General features: G+C 42.0%; 1 protein-coding gene across 2 annotated transcripts in view; it reads left to right on the top strand.

The window, feature by feature from the left end:
• prima1 (proline rich membrane anchor 1) overlaps positions 1–27,364 on the top strand; it is a 117,750-nt gene that overhangs the window by 55,183 nt on the left and 35,203 nt on the right. The window contains exon 5 of one of the 2 annotated variants that reach the window (XM_078233207.1): positions 8,076–8,175. The exons of the other annotated variant lie outside the window; for it this stretch is intronic. Coding sequence (XP_078089333.1) covers positions 8,076–8,175 — 100 coding nt within the window. Of the gene's footprint in view, positions 1–8,075; positions 8,176–27,364 lie in introns of those variants that run through there. 2 annotated transcript variants of the gene reach the window in all.

Below are 27,364 nucleotides of genomic sequence, written 5' to 3'. Positions count from 1 at the left end.
GTGTAATAATAAATTTTCAGATTCCCTTTCATATCTGCCCTGCATTAAATGATCTGATCTGTGGATAGCAGCACCGGTGTGACAATTCACCTCAGATTCCTTTTGACCAGGAACGAGAGGAATCAGTGAGATGTTTCACATTTGATTATTACACATTGGTGCTTGTGTGGCCTTTAAACAAAAAGAGAATCTGGCTGGTACACACAATATAAACGCAAGTATAGCGTCTTGGGAAGCTAATAGAGGGCACTTAGTACCTGTGAAGCTTGTTGCTCGCATCTGAGGGAAAGCTAGCTTCTTTGGACAAAATTTGAGAGGAAAGATTGCTGCTTTTCACATATTGCTATCTCTTTGCAACTTCTGCATGTAGCACGAGCACAGATTAACATGGAAATCCTCCGGTTGTGGTGTGTTAAGCACAGGACAAGCTGGACCATGTACCTCTCCTCACGCCAGCCAGGTTCCTTAAGTTAACAAGTATTTTCAGAACCCTTTCAGGTAAAGATGCAGAAATTATTAATGAAAAAGTTCAAATTGAGCAAATATATTCAAATTCCCACTAATGCAAAAAACGCACACACACCGCCCCCCTCACCACCCCCCCCCGCCCCCCACCCACTCACCAAGCAAGCACACAGAGATTTTAAAAATTGAAGAGTATCAGATCTTAAAATTGGCCACGTAAAAAATAAAGTCGAGAAATATTATTCACAGATTGGCCAGGTGCTTGTTTACGGCTGAAGAGTCACTTTCCACTGTCGCTGTTGGTCCTGGGGATTCTCCCTGGAGCAGTCGCACTGCAATCCCTGCTGATTCTCTTTTCTCTTGAAGGCAGTGGTGCTGATTTGGAATCCTCTTTTAAGAACTCTCGGTTTGCAGCAATGAGATCTTCTAGTTGGTTTTCAAACCACAAAGAGCTCAACTTTAATGAGAGGGGATTCGGAAGAGGGGGGTGGGGGGGATGATTAGGCTGTTGTGCCTTCTCTTCCTGTGACAGTCTCCATAACCGTTGGTTCAAATCCAATATATTTCAGTTTCACCATGTATGTCAAACTGATGATGTTGTAAAGTAATATTCTATATAACGCATCTTCATGACAGTTCCCTTATCACCTGCTGGAAAGCCAGTCTAGCAGCTATGTCCTTTAGGACTTGGTAAGAAGTCTAGCACTTGTCTAACAACTCCTTTAGGACTTGGCCAGCTCAGTCCATTAGACCCCAGTCATAGTGCTACCGAACCACTCTTGGTGATGGACATTGAAGTCAGAGTGCATTCTGTGCCCTTGCCACCCTCAGTGGTACTTCCAAGTGGTGTTCAACATCAAGGATTACTGATTCATCAGCTGAGGCTGGTAGGGGCAATGGCAGTAGATGGTAATCGGCAATAATTTTCCTTCCCGTGTTTCACCTGATGTCATGAGACTTCATGTAGTCCAGAGTCAATGTTGAGGACTCCCAGGACAACTCCCTCCCGACTGTATACCACTGTGCCATCACCTCCGGTGGATCTGTCCTGCTGGTGGGACAGGATATGCTCAGGAAGGATGAGGGTGGTGTCTGTAAGGTATCTTTCAGTGAATATGACTATGTTAGGCTTTTGTTTTCTAGGCTGTGGGACAGCTCTCCCAGTTTTTTCCCAATATTGTCTGGCTGGCTAGCCTGTTTTCTGCAGTTGGAAAAGTGTTTGAAAGTATTTAAAGGGATAATATAGAGAAGCATCTTCAGGAATCTAACGTAAGATAATCATTGTGCCTTTTAGAACGGATTGTCATGCTTGACTATTTGCATTACTTGATGTAGTCTACAGGCCACCAATTAATGGAAAGGATGTAGAGGAACAAATTGGCCAGGGAATTATAGAGAGGTGCAAGAATTATAGGGCAGTTATAATGGGGGACTTTCCTTTTCCAAATATAGACTGGGATAGTAACAGTGTAAAGGGCAGAGAGGAGTGTGTTCAGGAAAATTAGCAGTATGTTTCCAATTCAATGAGAAAGAAGGTACTGCCTGCCTGGTTCTTGGGAATGAGGTGAGCCAAATAGAGAACATTTAGATGACAGTGATCATTGTATCATAAGGTTTAGGTTGGCTAAGGAAAATTAGCTTTGTTCCAAAAAGGGTTTAAAGATCAGCCCAGCAACTCCAGACCAGTCAGTTTAATGTAGGTGGTGGGAAACTTCTAGAAACAATAATTTGGGATAAAATTAATAGTCAGATGGACAAATGCAGATAAATTAAGGAAAGCCAGCATGGATTTGTTGAGGGAAAATTGTGTTTGACTATACTTGCTGCAGTTTTTTGAAGAGGTGTCTGTCTAACAGGGAAGTCAAGGTTACCGGGGGGGTAGGCAGAATGTGGAGTTGAGGCCACAATCAGATCAACTGTAATCTTACTGAATGATGGAACAGCCTCAAGGGGCTGAATGGCCTACCCATAATTCATATGTAGGTAACCGAGAACGTTGATTAGGGCAATGCTGTTGATCTGGTATACATGAATGTACAAAAAGAATTTGTTATAGTGTCGTGCCACAGACTTGTGAACAATGTTATAACTCATTTAAAAGTGACAATAGCAACATGAATACAAAATTAGCTGAGTGACAGGAAACGGTAATGGTTAATGGATGATATTCGGGCTGAAGAAGGTTTGCAGTAGAGTTCTCCAGGGGTCAGAGGGAGGATCTTTTCTCTTTCTAATAGACATTGATGACCTAATACACGGTGGCACAAATTGAAAATTTGCAGATGATACAAGACTTGGAAGCATTGTGAAATGTGAAGAGGGTAATTTACCATTTAAAAACGATACAGGCAAGTTGGTGGAATGGGCAGACAAGTGGCTGATGTAGTTCAATGTGGAGAAACATGAAATGATTCATTTTGGGAGGAAGAACATTGAGAGATAATATAAAATAAAGGGTACAACTTAAAAGGGGCAGAAGGACCTGGGTGTATGTGTGCATAAGTCATTAAAGGTAGCAGACAGGTTAAGAGTATTGTTAATAAAACATACAGTATCCTAGGCTTTATTAATAGGCGCATTGAACTTGTATCCGACACTGCTTTGATCTCAGCTGGAGTATTCCTACCAGTTCTGGGCATTGCACTGTAGGAAGGATGTGAATGCATTGGAGAGAGTGCAGACTGTGGTGAGTAACTCACCTCCTGACTCCCCAAAGCCTGTCCACCATCGCCAAGGCACAAGTCAGGAGTGTGATGGAATATTCCCCACTTGCCTGGGTGGGTGCAGCTCCAACAACACTCAAGAAACTTGACACCAACCAGGACAGAGCAGCCCGCTTGATTGGCGCCACATCTACAAACATCCACTCCCTCCACCACAGACGCTCAGTAGCAGCCGTGTGTACTATCTACAAGATGCACTGCAGCAATTCACCAAAGATCCCTAGACAGCACCTTCCAAACCCATGACCACTTCCATCTCAAAGGACAAGAGCAGCAGGTACATGGGAACACCACCACCTGCAAGTTCCCCTCCAAGCCACTCACCATCCTTACTTGGAAATATATCACCATTCCTTCGCAGTCGCTGGGTCAAAATCCTGGAATACTCTCCCTAACGGAATTGTGGGTCAACCCACAGTACATGGACTGCAGCGATTCAAGACGGCAGCTCACCACCACCTTCTCAAGGACAACTAGGGATGGGCAATAAATGCCAGCCAGCCAGCAATGCCCATGTCCCACGAATAAATGTTATAAACAAGAAAAGATTCATGAGAATGCTTGCAGGGATTAAGAACTTCAGTTATAAAAATAAATTGGAAAAGTTGGGACTGATTTCCTTGGAGAAGAGAAAGCTAGGAGAAGATTTTGTAAAGGTATTCAAAAGCACAAAGAGTCTAGATAGAGTGGAAAGGAAGAAATTGTTCCCACTCACGAAAGGACCGAGAACAAGAGTGCACAGATTTAAAGTAATTGGCAATTGAAGTGTTCTGCTTTTGGAGACTTTAGAGATTTGTAGAAGATGTCCATAACTTTGCTGGAGATGATTAGAATGTCTTTAACTCAACCAGAGGAAACCTTGCTCCACACTGATTAAAGCTGGGGTAGTAAGTTATAACACAGCTATAAAAGCAGCTGTTACAAGATTAATGTGCAGTGGCAAGGTTTGCTGCAGCCAGCATTCACTAAAACAGTGATAAACACCTGAAAAGTCATTTTGTGATCTGACAAGAGTGAAGTGTAAGAAACAACAGCCATCCCCTGTACCCCTGTATCAATGTTAATGCTGCAAATCTCCACCAGCTGGGATTTACTAGTAAAGTGAATCCATTAGTCTAATAGCGCAACAGAAACAATTAGACTTTGCGAATTAATTAACTGATCTGCTTTCCGTGCCTGTTAATGGAGGTTGAAAATTACCATGTTAGATTGCATAGTCAAAGGGGCATGTTTTTTTATATTCATTCATGAGATATGAGCATTGCTGGTAAGCATCTATTGCCCATCCCTAATTGTCCTTGAATACAGCAGAGTGTCTTGCTCTCAAAGGTGAGTTGAAAGTCAACCACATTGGAACCACACACAGGCCAGACTGGGCAAGAACGACCGATTTCCTTCCCGAAAGGACATTAGTGAACCAGCGGGTGGTTTTACAATAATTCACATTCACCAATACTGCTACAGACTGAATAGTCCCAGATTGTATTAATTGAATTCAAATTCCCCAATTGCACAGCGGGATTTGAACTCTTTCTCTGGATGCCGAGTCCAAGAACAGAACCACAATACTACTTCACCCCCCCATAATGCTTTAAGTACATTGTAAACGGCATAGTCATGATTACTCTGGACTGACTTAAGTGGTAAGTAGCTCTAAATTTAGATCACTTTTAGGTGGCATATCAATATGCTGCAGCAAAAGACAACCATAACAGTAAACAGCGCCAATTAAAATTGCCTATAATGCTACTGGCTTTGCAAGAAAGACTTGCTGCTTGCCGAGAGAAAAGTTAAGACCCTTTATGATCTGCTTTCATGGCCTGGTCAGCAACCAAGTGGAGGCGACTGTTGCTCCCCTTGTGGGATTAACACAAATTGACCTTTTCCATAAGCTGCAGCATGGACTCAGTGTCCCGGCTGCGATGTGAGCCCAGTGGCAAACTCACTGGAAAGACCCCAGTGCATATTATCGGTGAAGTGACATCCCCTACAGTGTCACAACTTGAAAAAATACACTTGAGTTCTGCCTTAAGCTCAACGACGGGCAAATGTTTTTTTTTAATGATTTACCATTTTTTATTTGATATACTTATATGCTTTCCCCAGCCCCCCGCTTAGCTGATATTTCAGTGATTCCAGTATGACTATGGAAATTTTAACTTTGTTCACGGGCTGTGGACACCACTTATTGCCCAAACCTAATTTCCCCTTGAAATGGTGGTTGTGACCAGCCTTCTTGAACCACTGCTGTCTGCGTGGTGAAGGTGCTTTCACAGTGCTGTGAGATAGGAAGTTTCAGGATCTTAACCATGTGGCTTCATGTAAGGCTAATGTGCAACTTGGAGGTTTGGTGGTCCCATGCATCTACTACCCTTGTTCTTCTAGGTGGTAGAGATTGTTGGTCTGAAAGATGCTGTTGAACTTGGAGAGTCACAAACTTTCATTAGTTGGTACACCATAGAAACATAGAAGATAGGAGCAGGAGGAGGCCATTCGGCCCTTCGAACCTGCTCCACCATTCATCACAATCAATACTAATCATCCAACTCAATAGCCCAATCCTACTTTCTCCCCATAACCTTTGATCCCGTTCGTCCCAAAGTGCTATATCCAGCCACTTGTTGAATATATTCACTGTTTTGACATCAACGACTTCCTGTGGTAATGAATTCCACAGGCTCCCCACTCTTTGGGTGAAGAAATGTCTCCTCATCTCCATCCTAAATGGTCTACCCTGTATCCTCAGACTGTGACCCCTGGTTCTGCACACCCCCACCATCGGGACCATTCTTCCTGCATCTACCTTGTCTGGTCCTGTTCGAATTTTATAAGTCTCTATGAGATCCCGCCTCATTGTCAACGTACTATTAATCACAGTGTTTGGCAATTGCCTTATTAAGGGGGTTGCTATTTAAACATGTGACATTAATTGTCCTATAAGTAGGACAACTGGAACACTTTGAGTAGAGAACTTCTTGTAGGTTAATAGGACTGAGGAAGTGTCTTGCAATAAATTGGGTCAAACCTAAAAGACCAATCCGGATTGATTCTTTCACCATAGCCACTTGTTGTGAATAAAATACAACTGGTAGGGGGGATTATTCTTTACGGTGATGAATAGAGCACCAACCAAGTGGGTTTCTTTGCCCTAGATGTTTTGCATGACCTTTGCATGGTCCGTGTCCCGCCCACTACGATTACTTTGGCGGGCAGGATGGGAGAATTCCGCCCTATGTCTGAAATGGAATGTCGTGCTTTTCTACCTGTCGAATATATTTTTGTTACAACATGTAACATTTTTTATTTTAGAATTTGACAAGGTTCTTTATATCTTTCTTTTGGAATTTGTGGCCATGTACATGGAATTGGTGGCCAGAACTTTGGATAGCATTTCTACTAGGTAGTTGTGGTAAACTTTCATGCTTGTATTTAACCAATTTTGCAGTCACTAGATCTGTTCTGACTGGATGAAAATTCCATTCTTATTTGAATCAACTTGTCTGGACTGATATAGTAAAATGGTACACTTCAGGCTGAAGAATGTCCATAGCAATGGAGCTGATTTGATTTGATTTGTCATTGTCACATGTGTTGGGATACAGTGAAAAGTATTGTTTCTTGCGCACTATACAACTTATCATTCATAGAGTACATAGGGGAGAAGGAAAGGAGAGGGTGCAAAATCTAGTGTTGCAGTTACAGAGAGGGTGTAGAGAAAAATCAGCTTAATATACAGTAGGTCCATTCAAAAGTCTGATGGCAGCAGTGAAGAAACTGTTCTTGAGTCAGTTGGTACGTGATCTCAGACTTCTGTATCTTTTTCCCGACGGAAGAAGGTGGAAGAGAGTACGTCCGGGTTGCATGGGGTCCTTGATTATGTTGGCTGCCTTTCTAAGGCAGCGGGAAGTGTAAACAGAGTTAATGGCACCAGCAGTCTGAATAAATTAATTGGTGCACATTCTCTTCACTTAAGGCTCCATGGAATAACCATTTTTATGAATGCACTTAGCAAATCTGGCATGCAGAGCTTTCATGTTGCATTAATGACTGAAGGATTTTTTTAGCACAGGAAGTGTATGATATATTAAGACACATTCTCAGTAGCGTGGAATTATTAAAAATTAATCAAACTATTTTCAGGTTCTAAATAGCTTTCTGTTATGTAGCTGGTTCTGAGAATAATAGCTTTCTGTTTAGGCGAGTGTCTTTTTGAATTAATTATTGTTGGATCGGATGTAACAGGTTTCAGAACATAAGTAAAAAATTGTGGAATTTGAACAAGCCAGTTGGCCATTTTACGATTAGTGAACTTTGATAACAATGTGCTCATTGAACACTATTTTATAACGATTATGGAAATAATGCTACGGATTCTTCAGAAACCCAAAATGTGTTTTGTTAAAAGGATTTTAAGTCATTTGTCATCTTCTGTGATTTGCTTCGTATGCTTTAACAGGTGAGGCATAAGGGCAGCTTTTACAGGTGCGGTCTTCCAGTGTAGAGTCTCTTCAGGAGTGAACATTGGGAAATCCTGGGCATGCTGCCCTTGAATTTCTTGTCCTCTATTTTGTAAAGGCAGCCCAATAAGCATACTGGACACATGGGGCATCCTTAAGTTAAACGCTTGAAGACATTTCTGTAGTTGTAGGTGTAGAAATGTAGTGATAAAGATGGAAGTGAATGTGTTATAGTTCCTCAAGCACTCGGACTAATCTTAACAGTTAACCAAACATTGCTCAACTTTCAGTTTCCCATTTAACTCCCAGTTAACACTGCTCCTTTACCAAAAACATATAAAATGTGTGTGATTAATAAGTACTAACAATTAGTTTTTTTCTCTGTTTTGTTTTTCATTACATTTAACCGTCCTTCCTTCACTGGAATCAGGAAGCCGATGCGGAAAGAGGAGAATGGGACAAGTCGAGCTGAATATGCAATGACCTCCCAAAATGACAAAATGCCAGACACAAATAGTGCAATCATTTAACTTAAAAAAAAACTACCACAAGATTGTTTCAAGACAGGAGAGTGTCTAGTTCAAAATGCACACACAATGTGCTGTGTGCAAAGGTTGAAAAGGTGTTCTGAAGATAAGGACTTCATTTCAAGGCCAAAAGTGAACACATCAGTTATTCCAAGCAGAGAAACAGACTTCTCTTCAGCCACGTTGGCTGTGAGGTGAAGGATAAGCCTGCCAATCAAACTAATCAATGTGAGACATGACCTCACAAAGGCATAATCACTGCTTGCAGCTTCCGTTGAAAGCAACAACCTCAAAGATGCCTCAATCCTGGGTGAATCTCAGCTGGTTCTTGCAAACAATCTATCAACTTACTCTCTACAACAACTGCCATCCACTAGAATAGTTTTAACTTGCTGTATTCAGTTGCAACCGGAGGTGGTCACGTTGAAGCCTTTACCTGCACGACCCAGTGTCTCCACAATAAAACAGGTTACAGTGAAAAGGGAGAAGATTGCTTCCATAAAACCGATGAACCAACAAAGAGCATTGTCGTCCATCACACAAAGCGCATTTGCGGTCTGACCGACTATGCAATTTCCTTTATCTGAAGACATCTCATTGAAATGTGCTCATCCTTTTCAGAAAATATAGCCAGGAAAGTTTTGTGCATCATTTTGAAAATAGGTGCTTTATAAACTTCATCGGCCCATCATAGTTTGACTTTGTTGGTAAAGCCTTTTTTACACTGGCAGGTTTTATCCCAGGTTGCTTACGTTAAATCACAGCAAAGACGGCTGTCAGTAGTCACAAGCTTGGTAAAACATTAAGTTTCTTTAATTCGAGGCCAAATCAAGTGGTTTATACTTCAACTGAACTTGGAAGCATTTATTTTCTATATCAGACATGTACTGTATAATGATTTGTAGAACTTTGAACATAATGTTTTGTAATAAACATTTGGCAATATTCATGAGTGGCAGAACAACGTCAGTCAGGGTAGATTTCTCATCCACATTTCCTTAAGTCTTGCGTTATTTACGTTGATGCTTTTCACTTCTGGATCTTTGTTTACATGAATATTTCTTTTCCTTTGAACTTTAAAGATTACTTCCAATTCTCGAAGAACACATCCTTCTACTTTTTAATCCGTTTGCGTTTTGCAAATGGCTCAGTAGAGTTCTTTTTTTAATGAAAGAAATTTGGAAAGATTTGTGCGTGTTGCCTTTCACATATATGCTTTCAATATGAAATGAATTGACTTCAAAAGCAAATGTGGTCCAGTGTAAAAAAGGCTCTAAGTTACTGAAGATGTGACTTAAATACATCTCTGGCATTACGGTGTTCTCTCATACTAAAGCCCCATTTCATTCCTCTCTAATCAACAGCAAATAATTATGCTCTGTAGTAACTGCTGAAAGCAATTAATAATGGGTTAAACTACCCAAATCTTAACCGTAAAGTTCCTGAGTTTTTCCTTTTATGTTTATGATTCTTACACATAGAACATGGCCATTTGTTACATGTTCAAATTGACTGCATGCACAAGTGAGAATGTATATAGACCGAATGTAGAAATGATCAGCATGGCGCAGGTTCAGGGATCAACTCCCTCCAATTGCATACTTCCACACTCTCCCCAAAGCTTTTAGAAGCATGTAGGTTTATAATCTAGTCCTTTAATTTGTATATTTCTGTTCTTGTTAATTCCTAAACAGTGAAGCGACTTTGCGCATTGAGTATTTTATCAAAGTATCCAACAAATGTTGCTTTGCATCAACACTCAGTAGCCAACCGGTGTACTTTAATTGCAGGTGATTAAAAAATGAGCAGAAATTGATTTTGATGCCTCATGGCTATGATTGAAGTCCATGTATAAAATTAAAAACAGTGCAAAAGCTTTGAACAGTGTCAACATTCCTCCTAGAATCTGTATCCTTTTGACATCTAGGCTGGACTGTCCTGAACCCACTGCTCAATCTTTGCGACACCCAAATTGATTGATCTTGCATATAGCTGACAAGACTTACATTGCACGCCTTAGTTCCCATCTCTTGTGGTAACTCAGCACTGGAAGTCGAATTTGTCCTCTGGTCTTTTCAGCCCTGAAAGGGGCCGTTTGACCAGATTTCTTAATTTGAAACAAATGCTCCAATTCTGCTCTCATTCATGACACTGCTTGGATTTTCTAGTCCTGGTGAAAGTCAATCTGGCGGGGCTGGAAAATTCCAGCCATTGTGGAAAGACTTTCCTATGCAGTGAAGTTGTAATTAACAAAAACAGAAAATGCTGAAAAATCTCAGCAGGTCTGATAGCATCTGTGGAGAGAGAATAGAGCCAACATTTCAAGTCAGGATGACCCTTCGTCAGACCTGAAGACAAGACAAATAGGATGGGGCGGCACGGTAGCACAGTGGTTAGCACTGCTGCTTCACAGCTCCAGGGTCCCGGGTTCGATTCCTGGCTCGGGTCACTGTCTGTGTGGAGTTTGAACATTCTCCTCGTGTCTGCGTGGGTTTCCTCCGGGTGCTCCGGTTTCCTCCCACAGTCCAAAGATGTGCGGGTTAGGTTGATTGGCCAGGTTATAAATTGCCCCTTAGAGTCCTGGGATGCGTAGGTTAGAGGGATTAGCGGGTAAATATGTGGGGGTAGGGCCTGGGTGGGATTGTGGTCGCTGCAGACTCGATGGGCCGAATGGCCTCCTTCTGCACTGTAGGGTTTCTATGATGGGGTTTATACTGTGGGGTGGGGTGGGGTGGGGTGGGGGGAAGAGAGGGTTGTTGTAATTGATAGGAATGGCATAGATAAAGGGAATGTAAATGCTGACGATAAAGGCTGAGAATGGTGCTAAGAGCGTCCATTAAGAGATCGGAATGTGTAAATGGCAGAACGAAGGTGCAGAGTGTAGGAATGCGGCAGATGGCCCTAGTGAGGTTTTGACGGGGTGGGGGTGGTGAAACAAGATGGAAAGTGAGATTTTAGAAGTACAAAAACAAAAATAAGAAAATAAAGTAATAAAACTGGATGAATAAGATGAAAAGAACAAATGAAATAAAATAAATGGAGATAGAGGAGAGAGTTCATGCTCTGAAGCTGTTGAACTCAATGTTCAGTCTGGAAGGCTGTAAAGTGCCTAGCTAGAATTTAGAAAATCCCCTATTGGCAATTGCCTGGGATATCTGCAGAAGGCTGCTAAACTATATATAATGGCATTCTCTAGAGATCAGAGATATCCCCATTATCACTGCACATCCTCCAGGTACTATAATATCCTAATTAACATAGCTACAACTTATCATGAGGCTATTGACTCTTCCTGACATTTTTTAAGCAAATGCTCCAGCAATTTCAGAGGAGGGGGAGACACACATTTGAATTCAAATATCGAAAAGTTCATGTTGGAGTTGTGTTGTTTCACCATTCATTTTGTGAAAACAGCAAGTTGCTGTCTGCCTCACAAATGAAAATGCATTGAATGGTTCCCATTACGAAGATTTGCTTTCGATTCCAGATTTTGTTAATTGAATTTAAGTTGAATCAGCTGCTATGGTGGGATTTGAACTGGTGTCCCTCGAGCATTAACCTAGGCCTCTGGATTATTAGACCAATGACATTACCACTGCACCACCATCACCCTCCACATTGCAGCTGCTTTATTCAACACACTCAGAATTCTATCGACTTGCAGCATTTGGTATAGTGCACTCTTCTGTTGCTAACGGACCTGTTTCATCTCCAGTCCTAGAGTACAAAGGAGGACTATTTTCGCCACAAGAATATTGTGCGAAGAACATTGACATTTTACCGATAACACTGGATAATGAAAAGTGAAAGAATCAAACTAAATTAACAACTGAACATCATTCTCGTAATACAGGCAGTTTCATAAGGATATCTAGTTTATTTTTTATGATTGTTTTCTTCTCCAGATCTATGCTAGTGTCACAAGTGTCAAAGTATTTCAGTCACAGATGTTTCTTTGAATGCTGGCAACAAATCATAATGAAAGCTTGACAGGCAGTTTAAAAAAAAAGTAATGTATTTAAAATCTCACGCGGCCTTTTAAAAGAATCCCTAGAGTTTCATCTGACTTGCTGAATTTATATCCACTTTAGGATCTCACCCCCGCCCCCTCTCCCCACCCCCCCCCCCCCCCCCAACCCACACCACAACCCATCTCAACATTTGGATCATTGGAGATTTTTTTTTGCCTTCCTACCTGCATTTCAAAGCATTTTTCTAACCATGAACTTCTGTGAAAGAACGCTTTGGGGAACAAATTAGACCAGAATCTGAAATAGGAAGTTCCCTGTCAAGTACGTAATGGGATTACTGCAGGCACATTGCTTTTGAAGTCAAATCCAACGTCTGAAAAAGTAGATTAAAGTAGGGATTTGCCGTTGAATTCCAATAAAGTACAAAGGTGACGCCTTGCATAAGAATAACTCACCCATGAAGAAAAGGCTGAAGAATAAAATATAGGCAGTATAATGGACTGCAGCAGCATTTTCCTTGTAACATTATTTTAAATCGTACTGTTTTCATTTGTCAGGCCTTAAAACAGCCAGCTCAAGTACACACGAGTTACTGGATACAGCTGTTCTTTTTAGCAATAAATATCCGATGTTAGCTACGTACATAATCCTGCTTCCAAGAGCGGATTCATCCAACAAAATATGGTTACATTAGCTCTGTGATTATATGAACTTAAAATATACCCAACATCTGTGCATTTGAAATTGTAATCTGAAATGTATTGCAGACACAACCAATAGTGTGAACTAATGCATGAATGTAAATATTTAAGATTCAGAAATTTGCCTTCAGTACATTTACTATATGTACAGGAGAATTATCTTTATAGAAAATGAACTTTGGTGGAAAAGTTGAATTAGAGATTGAATTTATTGTTGTCATCTTTTCAGAACAAGCCTTTAATGTATATTTTAGTAACTATAGGTTGTTGCAGAATACGCTTTTTCGACGCTGACCCAGTATGCTAAACATGTATTGTACATCAGTCTATTTATAATGCACCTACTGATCTTTTTATTTTCAATAAAATGTAAAATTAAAACGGTAAAATTGCCTTTTTAATGCACCTGCAAGTCTTTACACAACAGATTTTTATTGTCTTTCTTGACTTAACAAGAATAAGCTCTTGTTGACACGGAGGGTGGGATTTTATGGTTCCTCTCACCTCCCACTGGTCCTGCCGAAGGTGACCCCCCCCCCCAGTGCTCCCACTACTGCCATTCCACTACTGTTGCTGTCATTGCCTCTCAGTCATCCAGCCCAATATTGAGGTGGTGCAGTCCAAAGTCTCAAGGCCCAGAGCTACTTCTGGGTCATCCTGCAAGGCCAGGCTATCTGTATTCTTCCCTAGTGAAAATTACACCAGCCCGCTGCAGCCACCAGCCTATCATTGCATAAGCCTGGCATAGGCGCTAAGGGCAAGCACAAGGGTGACTAGTTTAATTTGAGGTGCATTATAGTAGTGCTGTTCGATAAGAGTCACAGTGTCACACGGGCCTTTCGGCCCACCATGGCTATGCCAATCAACAAACACTAATCTATACTAATTCCATTTACCAGCACTTGGTCCACAGCCTGCTATGCCTTGGCAATTTAAGTGCTCGTCCAGATGCTTCTTAAATGTTGCAAGAGTACCTGCCTCCACTACCCTCTTGGGCAGCACGTTCCATATTTCCACCATCCTCTGGGTGAAAAACATTTTCCTCAAAGTTGCTACAGAATAGTTTTTTCTTATTTCAAGATTTTGACAAAGGGGACAATGGGATGTCCCGTTGCAAAGAGATGAAAAAGCAGGGAATTGTGAAGCATCAGTGGTGTGGGGTTGTATTCACAGGAGCCAGGAGCCAATTAGCCACTGATGGACGGCCTGTTCAAAGCTATTATGTTTGAATGCCTCTAGCATTCCATTTCTTCCTCCTCCTGAGGTTTTAATCGAAGGCCAAGTGGCAAGAACACAACCAGCCACCGTGAATTTGGAGACCTGCTTCAGCAAGTATTGTAAGGATCCCCTGAGCAGTCAGATAACTGAAACATTGTTTTAGAACATTGATGGTTTGCTTCATGACATTCCTGATCGCCTCATGACTTTTTGTTGTGCACACGCTATCCATGTGTGGTTGAGTAGCAGAGGGGAGTCACAAGCTACATGTAGAGTGGGTAGCACTTGTTACCGAACAACCACTCTTTAGTTTGCCATGCGGGTGGGAATAGTCGACTGGTGCAAGACCAAAAGACAGTCGGCTAGCACTAACATGATGCTCTCTGCATGGTCACACACCAACTGCAGATATATGAAGTGGAACTCTTTGTGGTTCTGGTATATCTCCACATTGAGGTGAGGTGTCTGCAGAGTCACATGTGTGCCACTGATGTTTCCTAGCATCACTGGAAATCCTGTTCCCATGTAAGAGCCACGTGCCTGCTCTCACCAGCAAATGAATGGAGTCATCAGTTCATTACACTTATGTTTCCCCGCACACATTTTCAATGGGATTTTGTACCAGGACTTATTTGCAGTAAGATAGTTAAAATAGTCTAGTGGTCCTTTATGGAGCTTATGAGATGTATGTGAACAGGACGAGCAACTGTGTATATCTCCTTTCCTAATCAGATTGAGAAACTGTTAATTGAGCAGCACTCTTTAAATAAAGAATTATCAGCTAGAATATTTAGTTCGGTGTCAAATTAGGTACAAAAAATGAAATAACATTAGGGGAAGAAAGCTGGGATTAGGAGAGAGTATGACAAGAAAAACAGAAAGAAAAAAATGAAAACTCCACCAATAATTAAAATAGAAGGAATGAGCCTCCAAACTTGTAAAAGTTAGTTTTCAGTGCCAGAGAGGTTGTTTGGCAATAAATAAAGCTCAGCAAATATTAAAGCCCTAAACATTTTAGGAACAAAGGGACATAGTCAGCCATTATGCCTTTGGAAGCTATTCTGCCATTCAATGAGATTATGCCGGATTTGTGACCTAACTCCATTTTCTGGTGATTTTAGTTCTATCAAATAGGGATCACATAGTTCCATGTATTTTAAGTATTTCAATAGGGAATCTCTTGGCAAGATACTGTTTCCAGCACAGCTCATGCAGAAACAAAGCATTTATGACGGCAACTTCCCGTATTACTCTCCATCTGAGGTTACCAAAAATTACCACCCAATTTGCGATTTCATAAAGCTAAAAATTGCTGTCCTTGACAAATTCCAGTAAATAAGTTTTGGTAAATGTCTAAGGTCTTCAAAACATGTCCCCTAATTTTCTTTGACTCTTTCCAGGGTTTCCTGCATTGCTGATTGGAAAGGATGCAGGATGTGGCTGATCCCAGTAAAACGAGCACTGGTGGTGGTGTTGAGGTTTAGTGTGATTGAAGAGGAGGACAAAAAGCTCTTTGCAACAGTACAATGGCACTATGTTCCATCTCAGAGCCATAGGCAAAGAGAAGAGATGATAATATCTTGTGACAAGTGATCTTCAGACACTGTTTTCAGCAGAAGTTTGAAATGTTACCCAAGGACAACTTTGTCAGTCTAACAGTTGAAATAGCATTGGTTATTAATTAGCTTATAGTTCACTGACCCATCTCCCTGAGAGTATCATTGCTGAGATGACAGATGAAGAGTTTCAGCTCATAGGATTTTATAGTCTGAAAGAAAAGATGCATATGTTTATGTAATACTAAACTATGGACTTGTGTCTGAGCCAGAAGGACAAGTGAATCTTATGTGATTAGTTGAGACTCTGCCATTAAGGTTTTTATTAAAGGCTGGATTATCTGCCTTATTGGAATTGATTTGATATTCCCTATTTAATAAATTAGACAAATGCAAGAGATTATAATGTTTTGTGATGTGTTCTTAGTGGAAGCTGAGTACAGTACAACTGCAGTATTAACTGTACATGGTTAGTTTTCATATGCATGCTAATGACTTCCATACTAACTTCACCACAAACTCTCATTTGACCTCGCCACCGTTGCTAAGTTATACCAAGCACAAATTTTCTCCAGCCAAACATATGCAAATTGAAGCTTGTAGGCCAGATTTTCGCCACCGAGATGTGGAGTTTGCGTCAGGAAATTAACTGAGCAGCAGTCCTGTCTCCTTTAAAAGGGCTCCCACATGCCATATTTTCATTCCAAGAAGGCAGGGCAAGCCTGCTGCCTCCAGAGGCAGTTTGGAGGTGGCCACAGAGGCAGACAAGTGCCGAGGCAGGCTGACTAGGAGGCTCAATTGTTTCTCTAGGATTTAGGCCCATTTGTATAAAAGGCAGTTAGGCCCTCTTGACCTTACCCTTCACCTCCCCACTGACTCCGTGCCACCTCCATGCCCTTCATACCCCTACGTCACCTCCATACCCCCCCCCATCCCCAGACTCATTCTATACTCACCTAGTACAGGAGTCACATGAAGAAGAAAACAAATAAACGTCTAAGAAACTTAGAGAGATCTCACTCATGGACATTTGATGTGGAAAAAGAACTCCCATTCACGAAACCCATTCAAAAAATTTAAATCTTCTCACGTAGTCAAATGGTGTAAAAAGACATGAACATGTATTCAGTTACCGCAGGCTGATCCTTGAATAACCTCTTAAAACTGTCAATTAAAAAGTGAACTCCGGCCCCTGCTGAAATGTGTTTTTTTGAGTTATTGAAAGTCAGTCAAGCATTCATACTGCTAACAGCCCTTCGGGAATTTCAACAATAAAGGCTATTGAAATTGCAGGAAAAAATGGCTGATAGTTTTTTCAAAGCCACACCAGATGGTCTGTCAATCAATACACTCCAGCAGTGGGTGGCTGCTCTTTTACTCTAACTGAAAGCCGCAGCCCAATTACTTTCATGTTTACAGGGTTGGGGATTTAAATAATTTCAGATCATGACACTTAAGCAGATCTTATTCATCCTCCAAGACCATTTAGGCCTCCTCCATAAAAATAAGATTCCCACACTATGAGTGAGGACCTTTGTAACAGTGAAAATGGGGTCTGTTTGACTTCAGAACTGATTTCAAATGGCCCTGCTGAGGTCACGTTTCTCACCTGTGTTTCTTTCATTCCATAAGATGCTCCTTAAAACCTACCTTTTCAATAAAACATTTGGCCATCTGCCCTAATATCACCTTATGTGACTTGGGGTGGAATTTGCCCAAGCCCCAACTGGTGTGTTTGATGGCAGGCATGGTGGGAGAATGGTGGGAGGCCCAGAAACCGGTTTCACGCTGGTGTGAATTTACAACAAGATCTTCTTCTGGTGCCCACCACGGCAGGCTGGAAAACCTGCCAGAGTACAGTGTGAGCCTCAGATGGAATGCAGATGAAGGCTCGACCCCCAACGCCAGATTCTCCTTGATGCCAGTGAGGAAACACACCGGTGTGAAACACATTGTGCAGTGTGGCATGCAGATGTTGGGACCCATCTAAACAATGCCTGGGGCTGCCTCCGAAGTTCAGGATGGAGGCCGCCCACAATCCTGGACCCTGGCATATCACTGCATTTGCAGGTAGACCTTCCGGATTCGGTGTCCTGGCGGGTGTCCATCTTCCAGCCTCAGAATATTCCTGGAAATCCATCTTCGTCCTCAGGAGGTCCACCTTTTTTCAACAGTGGGTCAGTGAAGATGGTTCCCTCTCAGTAGGGTACATGGACATGATGGCAGGCTATGTGCTACCTAGGCCTGGCCCACCATGCAATTTGGCGTAAAACACCAGGGCGCATAATTGATGAGGTGGGGTCGTAGGATTTGACGTGTTTTCCCTCCAGCCTCCGCAGTGAGAAACACTCCGCATTCCTGCCCCCGCCACAGAACTTACTCTCAAAATAGGAGAATTCGACCCTAAGAGCAGGATTTTATGGCCTCCTCAAGCCAGACCGGAAATTCCTGGGATTCCATGGTGGGTGAGGCAATAGAATTCCGGCATCAGTATCTGGTGACCTATTGCTTTAAAATGTGAAGGCAGTTTCTTAACGGTATAAGTGTATGTCATAGAATCATAGAATCATACAGCACAAAAGAGGCCCTTCAGCCTATTGAGTCTGCACCAACACATAACAAACACCTGCACTCCCACCTAATCTCATCTACCAGCACTTGGCCCATAGCCCTAAATGTTATGATGTCCCAAGTGCACATCCAGGTTCTTTTTAACGGATGTGAAGCAACTCGCCTCTACCAGTCTCCCAGGCAGCACATTCCAGACTGTCACCACCCTCTGGGTAAAAAGGTTTTCCTCATATCCCCTCAAACCTTGAACCTATGTCCCCTCGTGACTGACCCTTCAACTAAGGGGAACAGCTGCTCCTTATCCACTCTATCCATGTCCCTCATAATCTTGCACACCTCAATCAGGTCGCCCCTTAGTCTTCTCTGATCCAATGAAAACAACCCAAGTCTACCCAACCTCTCTTCATAATTTAGATGTTCCATCCCAGACAGCATCCTGGTGAATCTCCTCTGCACCCCCTCCAGTGCAATCACATCCTTCCTATAATGTGGCGACCAGAACTGCACACAGTACTCCAGCTGTGGCCTCACCAAAGTTTTACACAACTCTAACGTGACTTTCCTGCATGTACGGCAGTGTGTGTTGATCTCTTCTGGCTTATGGCACACACATGCACATTCCATGTCGAAGAGATCACAGAGAATTTTTGCAGTCCCTGATCTCTGAAAACATTCGGTCAATGCATCAAAATTCCACCCTTGGCAACAATATTTTCTTTATACCGCCCCTGTGAAGCAGCTATGGATTTTCCATTATGTCAAAGTCACTTTACAAATGCAAGCTGCTGTTGGACTAGAACCTTATTTACAAATAAACAGATCTAAGTGGTTGCTTCACAATTGGCTCCCAAGTTCCATTCTCCTATCACCCCTTTGTTCATTGGCCAACACCGGTTCGTGCTTAAGTAACTCCTGGACTTTAACATTCTCATCCTTATTTTTGAATCACTCCGTGGCCTCAATTCTCACCCTCTCTATAATCTCCTCCAGTCCCAAACCCTCTTGAATATATCTGCTCATCTAATTCTGGCCTCTTGGGCATCCCCAATTTTAATTGCTTCACAATTGCTGGCTTGCCTTCAGCTGCCTGGATCTAGTTTCCTCACATTCTGATGGGGCTGAATCAGCATGTTCTCATGCTGTTTGTAAGACAGGAATTTTTTTAAAAACTGCTTTACTTCTGCCTTGGATTCACTAAGATGAAATCTTCTTGGGCATGGATTTTATTTTTAAGCAAGCTCAGAAATTTGAAATTCTCTGCGGATCAGAGATCCAAATTAAGATTATGAAGTGAATCCACTAAATCATTATAAAAATGTAATAAAATACTCACCTTTATCAATCGGGGTATTGATTACAAAAGCAGAGAGGTCACGATGGAGTTGTGTAGAACTTTGGTGAGGCCACAGCTGGAGTACTGTGTGCAGTTCTGGTCACCACATTATAGGAAGGATGTGTACACACTGGAGGAGGTGCAGAGGAGATTCACCAGGATATTGCCTGGAATGGAACATTTAAGTTATGAAGAGAGGTTGGATAGGCTTGGGTTGTTTTCTCTGGAGCAGAGAAGATTGAGGGGCGACCTGATTGAGGTGTTCAAGATTATGAGGGGCATGGACAAGGTGGATAAGGAGCAGGTGTTCCACTTAGTTGAAGGGTCAGTTATGAGGGGATACAAGTTAAAAGAGAGGGGTAGGAGGTTTAGGGGGGATTTGAGGAAAATCCTTTTTACTCAGTGGGTGGTGATGGTCTGGATTGCACTGCCTGGGAGAGTGGTGGAGGCGGGATGCCTCACATCCTTTAAAAAGTATCTTAAAAGGTAAAAAGTACCATAACATTCAAGGCTATGGGCGAAGTGCTGGCAAGTGGGATTAGGTGGGCAGGTCAGGGCCTTTCATGCATCAGTGCAGACTTGATGGGCCGAAGGGCCTCTTCTGCACTGTAGGATTCGGTGATTCTGTGATGTGACTAAATTACCTTCCCAACACAAATGTGCAGAAACCTCAGTTCATGCTGACATGAACTTTGAAAGAACTTTGAGAAACCCCCAAGCTGGGTTTTTTGTAAAGCAAAACTTTACTATCCTTTGCAGTGGTATTGCAAAGGGCTGTTTAAAGTATCAATTATTTAACGTAGTTCATTCTGGCACAATTCATTTAAAGTTAAGGCTAATGTTCTATCTTGAACCCAAGCACATTGGCAGGCTGGAGATTCATTCCAATATGAATAATATATAGTGTATATATTATATCTTAATTATATATAACAATAACAGTCCAAAAATGTGCGGGTTAGGTTGATTGGCCATACTAAATTGTCCCTTAGTGTCCCGGGATGTGTAGGTTAGAGGGATTAGCGGAGTAAATGTGTGGGGTTGTGGGGATAGGGCCTGGGGTGGGATTGTGGTCGGTGCAGACTCAATGGGCCAAATGGCCTCCTTCTGCACTGAAGGGTTTCTATGGTTTCTGTGGTTTCTATGACACCTAGATCCCTTTGATGTGCCTATGAAAAGTATTTCCAGCTATCATTGAATCAATAACAAGAAGGCATACACTAAAGCTCAGTGGCAAAAGAATGAAAGGAGACAGTAGGAGTTTCCACTTGCAATAGAGTGTTCTGAGGACATGGAATACCTTGCCAGAAACAGCAGTGCAAACAGATTGAGCAATAACTCTTCAAAGAGAAATGGATCAATGTTTTCGGAAGAAAATGTTACAGGTTTTAAAGCTCAGGGAAAGGGGATTGAATGGGTTAGGGTAGATTCCTCTTTTAGAGAATCAGGTAGTGGGTCAAATAGCCCCCCTTTGTGCTGCAAAATACTTGATATCAACCAATTATTCTACTTTTTAATGTTGTATACAAAATGCAGAAACTGTCGATGGAATCGACAGCAAAGTAAACTGCTTGGGGCATTGCATGAGCTTAGAACTCACCTCATCATATGTTAATTAAAATTATAGTCTTCCCCATTAGTTTTTGTTAGTAATTGGCTATTGTCAGATGAAGCAAACCCTTCAGTAAAATACCGAGATTATCGCTGAGCAGAGGAGTAATTAGGGCATTTCAAAATGCGCTGCCAAGATGCACCAGCTGTGCGGTGAATATTTAAACCCTGATCGTTACAACTCAGCCTCTGCATCCTCCACAAATTTCAGAATGTGGATCAAACACAATGGATAAGAGCCAAGTCGAATTTCTGATTAGACAAATGAGAGTTAGGCCCATACGTTGCAGGAGGATCATGGAGAAGCCCGTGACAGATCCTTCGACGCGAATGCAACTTGCTTATGAATGAAGATGCAATCATCTCTTTGATGGTTCTTCAGGGTTGACAGTTGCATTAAACTAGTTCTCTTTTCAGTATTGTTTCAAACATGGGGAATGTGCCACAGGTCACTGAAAGTGGCAACGCAGGTGAAGAAGGTAGTCAAGGAGGCATACGGCATGCTTGCCTTCATTGGCCGGGATATTGAGTTTAAAAATTGGCAAGTCATGTTGCAGCTTTATAGAACCTTAGTCAGGCCACACTTAGAATATAGTGTTTAATTCTGGTCGCCACACTACCAGAAGGATGTGGAGGCTTTGGAGAGGTACAGATAAGATTTACCCAGATGCTGCCTGGTATGGAGGGCATTAGCTATGAGGAGAGGTTGGAGAAACTTGGTTTGCTCTCACTGGGACGATGGAGGTTGAGGAGTGACCTAATAGAAGTCTACAAGATTATAAGGGGCATGGACAGAGTGGATAGTTTTCCCAGGGTGGAAGAATGAATTACTAGGGGGCATAGGTTTAAGGTGTGAGGGGCAAGGTTTAAAGGAGATGTACGAGGCAAGTTTTTTACACAGAGGGTGGTGGGTGCCTGGAACTCGCTGTTGAGGGAGGTAGTGGAAGCGGATATGGTAGTGACTTTTAAGGGGCATCTGGACAAATACACGAATAGGATGGGAATAGAGGGATATGGTTCCCGGAAGGGTAGGGGTTTTAGTTCCGATGGGCAGCATGGTCGGTGAAGGCTTGAAGGACCAAAGGGCCTGTTCCTATGCTGTAATTTTCTTTGTTCTTTGCTCTTTGAATGCTGTGCCTATCTGATGAGGTTTCTCTGTGGTTCAAAGTTCTGCACAATTGGGAAAGATTAGAATGAAATAAAAGGAATAGTATTCAAATAATCAATTATTCTGCATAAATCAATTACATTTTTGCATAATGTCAGTATTTGCCAGTGTGAACTAAGGATACTTGAAGGAAGTGTCCCTCAAAATAGAGCTCTTTAAAAAGTCTGAAATAGCTCTATCATATCTTTTCTTCCCAGTGGCCTATAGGGCTGTTATACCTCCTTTACCTGTTTTTTGACTTTCTAGCCAATGCCAATGGAAATAATAGAGAAGGAATGTTAATCACTCATCTCATTTGTTGTTAAATGAAAACCATTTCTGTTTCTAGTTTCAGTTTGAAAATCTCTATGGCCTAAGAATTCATTATTGTGCCTGTAATTCAGGCACTTACGCATCCTATCTTGGATTGGCTGCTCCATTAGTATCCAGGGTGTGCGGTGGAAGCATGTTAAATGCTAAATAAAAAATTTAAATAAACATTCAAGGTCTAAAGCCTTTTGTGGTATTATTCTGCCCTGACACCTGACTCGCTACACAATAAACTTAATCATCAACTCATTGATCCATGTTTTGCAGTCAGTGGTGAAGTGGCAACGCTCTCAGCTGACCTCGAAGAAAGCTGTCCACAAAGGTCCGATCTGTGGTGTGGATTGCCTCTTCCCTGACGCTAATTTGAAATTAGTGCCAAGTCAAGGAGTCCCCACATGTCAAGCAACAGTGCTGTCAACAAGCAGAGTAAGCAGTCAATCACGCTGAAGAATTCTCACAGACAGAAAACCAGGAAGTAAAAAGCACTGATCTTTTTTTTAATATAAGTTTTACAGAGAGCGAAATAAGGATTGGGATGTGCACGTTTCATAAACCTAAAAATGTTTTGAATCAAAGAAAGTTCATTATAACGGAGGGAAAGAAATTGACCTTCTATAAGTACAAAATTTGTTTTTCAGGGCCAGAGGGGTTACTTAGGGGTAGTTATGACTTTGTACACGGTTACAAACCCAGTTACACATCTTTGAGAAGGCCTGACATTTTCAGTTTTAAATAGTAATATTACAGCATAAAAGGAAAAGTCTTTGTCAGATTCAATTCTTTCTAATTGACTGTAGTCTGCAGGGACTTCAGCAGCGCCCACTGTGGAGGACCAGGGAATGACTGACAGCGGTTTCACAGAGTCATGACAGTGAACTCTGATAGTCATATCATCATTGCAAGCACAAAATCCAGGCCATTGCATTAAAAAGCAGGAGGAATGTTGCAGCAGCACGATTTAAAAGGTTCATTTACTATATACTTATGAAATTGCTGGCTTGTCTTTTAGGCTGTTGGTTATTTCTGGCAGGTTTCTCGACCTAGTTTTAGAACTGAAACTATCATTCTGACTTTGGAGAAGTTTTTGCTGATGCTGCACTATTTTTGACGATGTTCAAGACAGTTTTACTGTCGCCATGAATGGCATGGTCGGGACGCCTTTGGGATCGGACAACGATGGGGATCAGCGAAGATTGCAGGAGAAGCTGGGCAGTGTAAGTGAAGGTGGACACTGCAAAGATTGTACCCAAATCATGTCCTCAGGGAGCAGTTCTACCTGAACAACCTGAGGAACAATCTGCAAGGTACCTCTGTTTCACAAAGGGGGTTGTCACTGAGCAATGACTCCTTACTGCAGCCTCGAATCGTGCCTGGAAGCAGAGCAAAGACAACCCCGCCTGCCGCTGTCAATGCCACCATCTCCTTATGCCCTTGCAGTATGAAGCAGGTGACATCTTAAAGTTTGAGCACCTTATAGGTTTTTGACTTTATCATGTTGCAGCGAAGTCTCTGTAAAAGTTAAGAAAGAGTTAAAAAAGCCCGCCAACGCCTCCACTTTCTCAGAAGACTAAGGAAATTTGGCATGCTAGCTAGGACTCTCACCAACTTTTACAGATGCACCATAGAAAGCATTCTTTCGCGTTGTATCACAGCTTGGTATGGCTCCTGCTCTGCCCAAGACCGCAAGAAACTGCAAAATGTCGTGAATGTAGCCCAATCCATCACGCAACCAGCCTCCCATCCATTGACTATGTCTACATTTCCCGCTGCCTCGGTAAAGCAGCCAGCATAGTTAGGGACCCACGCACCCGGACATACTCTCTTCCACCTTCTTCCATTGGGAAAAAGATACAAAAGTCTGAGGTCTCGTACCAACCGACTCAAGAACAGCTTCTTCCCTGTTGCCATCAGACTTTTGAATGGACGTCACTTGCATTAAGTTGATCTTTCTCTACACCCTAGCTATGACTGTAACACTACATTCTGCACTCTCTTGTTTTCTTCTTTATGAACAGTATGCTTTGTGTAGCGTGCAAGAAACAATACTTTTCACTGTATACTAATACATGTGACAATAATAAATCAAATCAAATCAAAGAAAAACTAAGGAAATCATTTTGCTCCAATATATTTTTAGATCCATGTCTGATGTGATCATTGTGTTCTCCTATAGTCCAGGTGAATTGAGGTATTAACAGAATTAAATGAAATGGTTTCTTTGTTTAAAAAAAATAATGATTGTTGCTGCATCTCTACAGCCTCAGGAATTGCAAGTGACCACTATCTGAAATTCTAACATGCAAAAATGCAAAGGAAATAAATATGTTGATAGGATCTAGCATTATTTATTTAATAATGCAAAATAGCACTTAATATCACCAAATAAAGTAATCAAGACATTGCCTCAGGACAGTTGTAAGCCATAATGAATCCGTGTGGTTGTCAAATGTATTAAAGAATTAAATTAAACCCTGGCTGAATAATCGTTCCCTGAAAATATACTTCTCTGAGAAAAGCACCATCATGATGAAGTGAATGGGGGAGGTTTTTCACGCAGACAGTGGTGGGTGCCTGGAAGGCGCTGCCAGAGGAGGTGGTGGAAGCAGGCACATTAGCAACATTTAAGAGGTATCTGGATGGGTACATGAATCGAGAGGGAATAGAGGGATACGGACCAAGTAAAGGCAGAGGTTTTTTTAGTTTAGTTTAGTTAGGGCAGCATGATCGATCGGCACAGGCTTGGAGGGCCGAAGGGCCTGTTCCTGTTCTGTTTTTTTTTGCTCTTTGAAATATTAGCAGCATTTTAGGCCAGGCGAGTGAAAGTTGACTGCACCTGCCATGAATGTGGGTTGGACATAGATAGGAGTGAAATTTAACTTAGCTGAGATGCAAAAGGGGCATCAGAAGACAGGTCTCTGGTTACAGTTTCCAATGGAAAGGAGAACTAAGCAGCCACTTTTGAATTTCATCTCCTGAACTGTATTTGCTCTGTATAGATCTTCTATAAAAAAACAGAAACGCACATAAAGGCTGCCCCAGATAGTTAGACTATCTTAGGTATATTTCAATGCACCAATTATCAGTTGAGATTAAATTAAACTTTTCAGTGAATGAAAGATAATGAAATTTATTCGCAAGTCTGATCTAGATTTGCTTGAGTCTATCCAGTAAGTACCTGAACCAAACAGGCTCCTCAAAGCTCAGGCCGAATACAACAAAAAATAAAGTTGCCATCGTCCCAGATGACCATAGGCTGCGCTCCTCTTTGAGGGGGGGGAGCTGACGGTGGTGATTCAACCGGAAGATCACAATGCCTCAGGCAAGGGATAAGGTTGAGAAGGCAGGGTCTTCATGAATAACCTCGGGCAAATGTATAGTCATAGAATTTTACAGCACCGAAAGAGACCATTCTGCCCATTTCTCTCGCTTGGTATTGAAATTTCTCAACATCTCATGTTTTGGTGTTCCTAGTTAGTTCAATCCCAGGAAGCTCCATTTGATTTCCAGTTCATCATGGTGGCACAGTGGTTAGCACTGCAGCTTCACAGTGCCAGGGACCTGGGTTCGATTCCCGGCTTGGGTCACTGTCTGTGTGGAGTCTGCACGTTCTACCAATGTCTGCGTGGGTTTCCTCCAGTTTCCTCCGAAACAGTCCGAAAGACATGCTGGTTAGGTGCATTGGCCGTGCTAATTTCTCCCTCAGTGTACCCGAACAGGCGCCGGAGTGTGGCGACGAGGGGATTTTCACAGTAATTTCATTGCAGTGTTAATGTAAGCCTACTTGTGACACTAATCAATAAACTTTTATAACAATGTTATTGAAATACGTTGATATGAAATATGCAATACTGCATGACAATATGACAGTCCTTTGAAGTATTAACTGGACCAACAAAGTTATTAGCTATTCCATCAACTCTCTTCACCAGCAACATACTGTGGCTATGCTCTATATGATGCAGTGCAGCTACTCAGCAAGGTAATTTTGACAGCATTTCTCTTCCCTGCAACCTCTACCACTGAGAAGGACAAGAGCAACAATCTTGTCAGAACACCTTCACCATGTGACACCATGTGACACCATGTGACATCTATTGGCGGAATTTTCCCATCCCACCTGCCATGGGAATGGCAGGCGGGACACGGACCATGCAAAGGTTTGTTGACCTCAGGTGGGATTTTCCTGCTTTGGGACGAGCGCGGCTGAAAAATCCTGCCCTATATAGCACTGTTTCTTCATTGTCACTGGATCAATATCCTGGAATTCGCTACCTAACAACATTGTGGGAGCACTATTATTGCAAGGACTGCAATGGCTCAAACACGCCGGCAGAGCAATGAGGAATGGGTAATGAACGTTGCTTTGCCACGCCACCCACATCCTGGCCATAAAACGTCTTCTTAATGTGCTCCCACAAAAGCTCAAAGGAAAAGAAGTTATAAGATTTTCAAATATCAAAAGAATCTGCATCGCAGCAGGACTTTTTCAATAACTGGAGAAATCAGGCTCTAACTTAAAGATCAAACATAGATTTGAAAGTAACAAGTTATCACAACAGATCTCATCCAACAAGTAGACAAGCCATGGACAACCAAACTCTTTTAGATTTATAATTTGAGAATAATGCAATTAGGCATTCTGAGCAATTTATTCAGGGCATTCATGCAGTGTCCAGTATGGGACCTCAGAACCATTCAATAATAAACACATCCTGACAGCCTTAACAATAAGTTCAGTTTTTACATTCAGCGCG

The sequence above is a fragment of the Mustelus asterias genome, chromosome 18 (genome assembly GCF_964213995.1).
Source record: "Mustelus asterias chromosome 18, sMusAst1.hap1.1, whole genome shotgun sequence".
NCBI lineage: Eukaryota > Metazoa > Chordata > Chondrichthyes > Carcharhiniformes > Triakidae > Mustelus > Mustelus asterias.
This window is presented reverse-complemented; position numbering and strand designations above follow the sequence as displayed.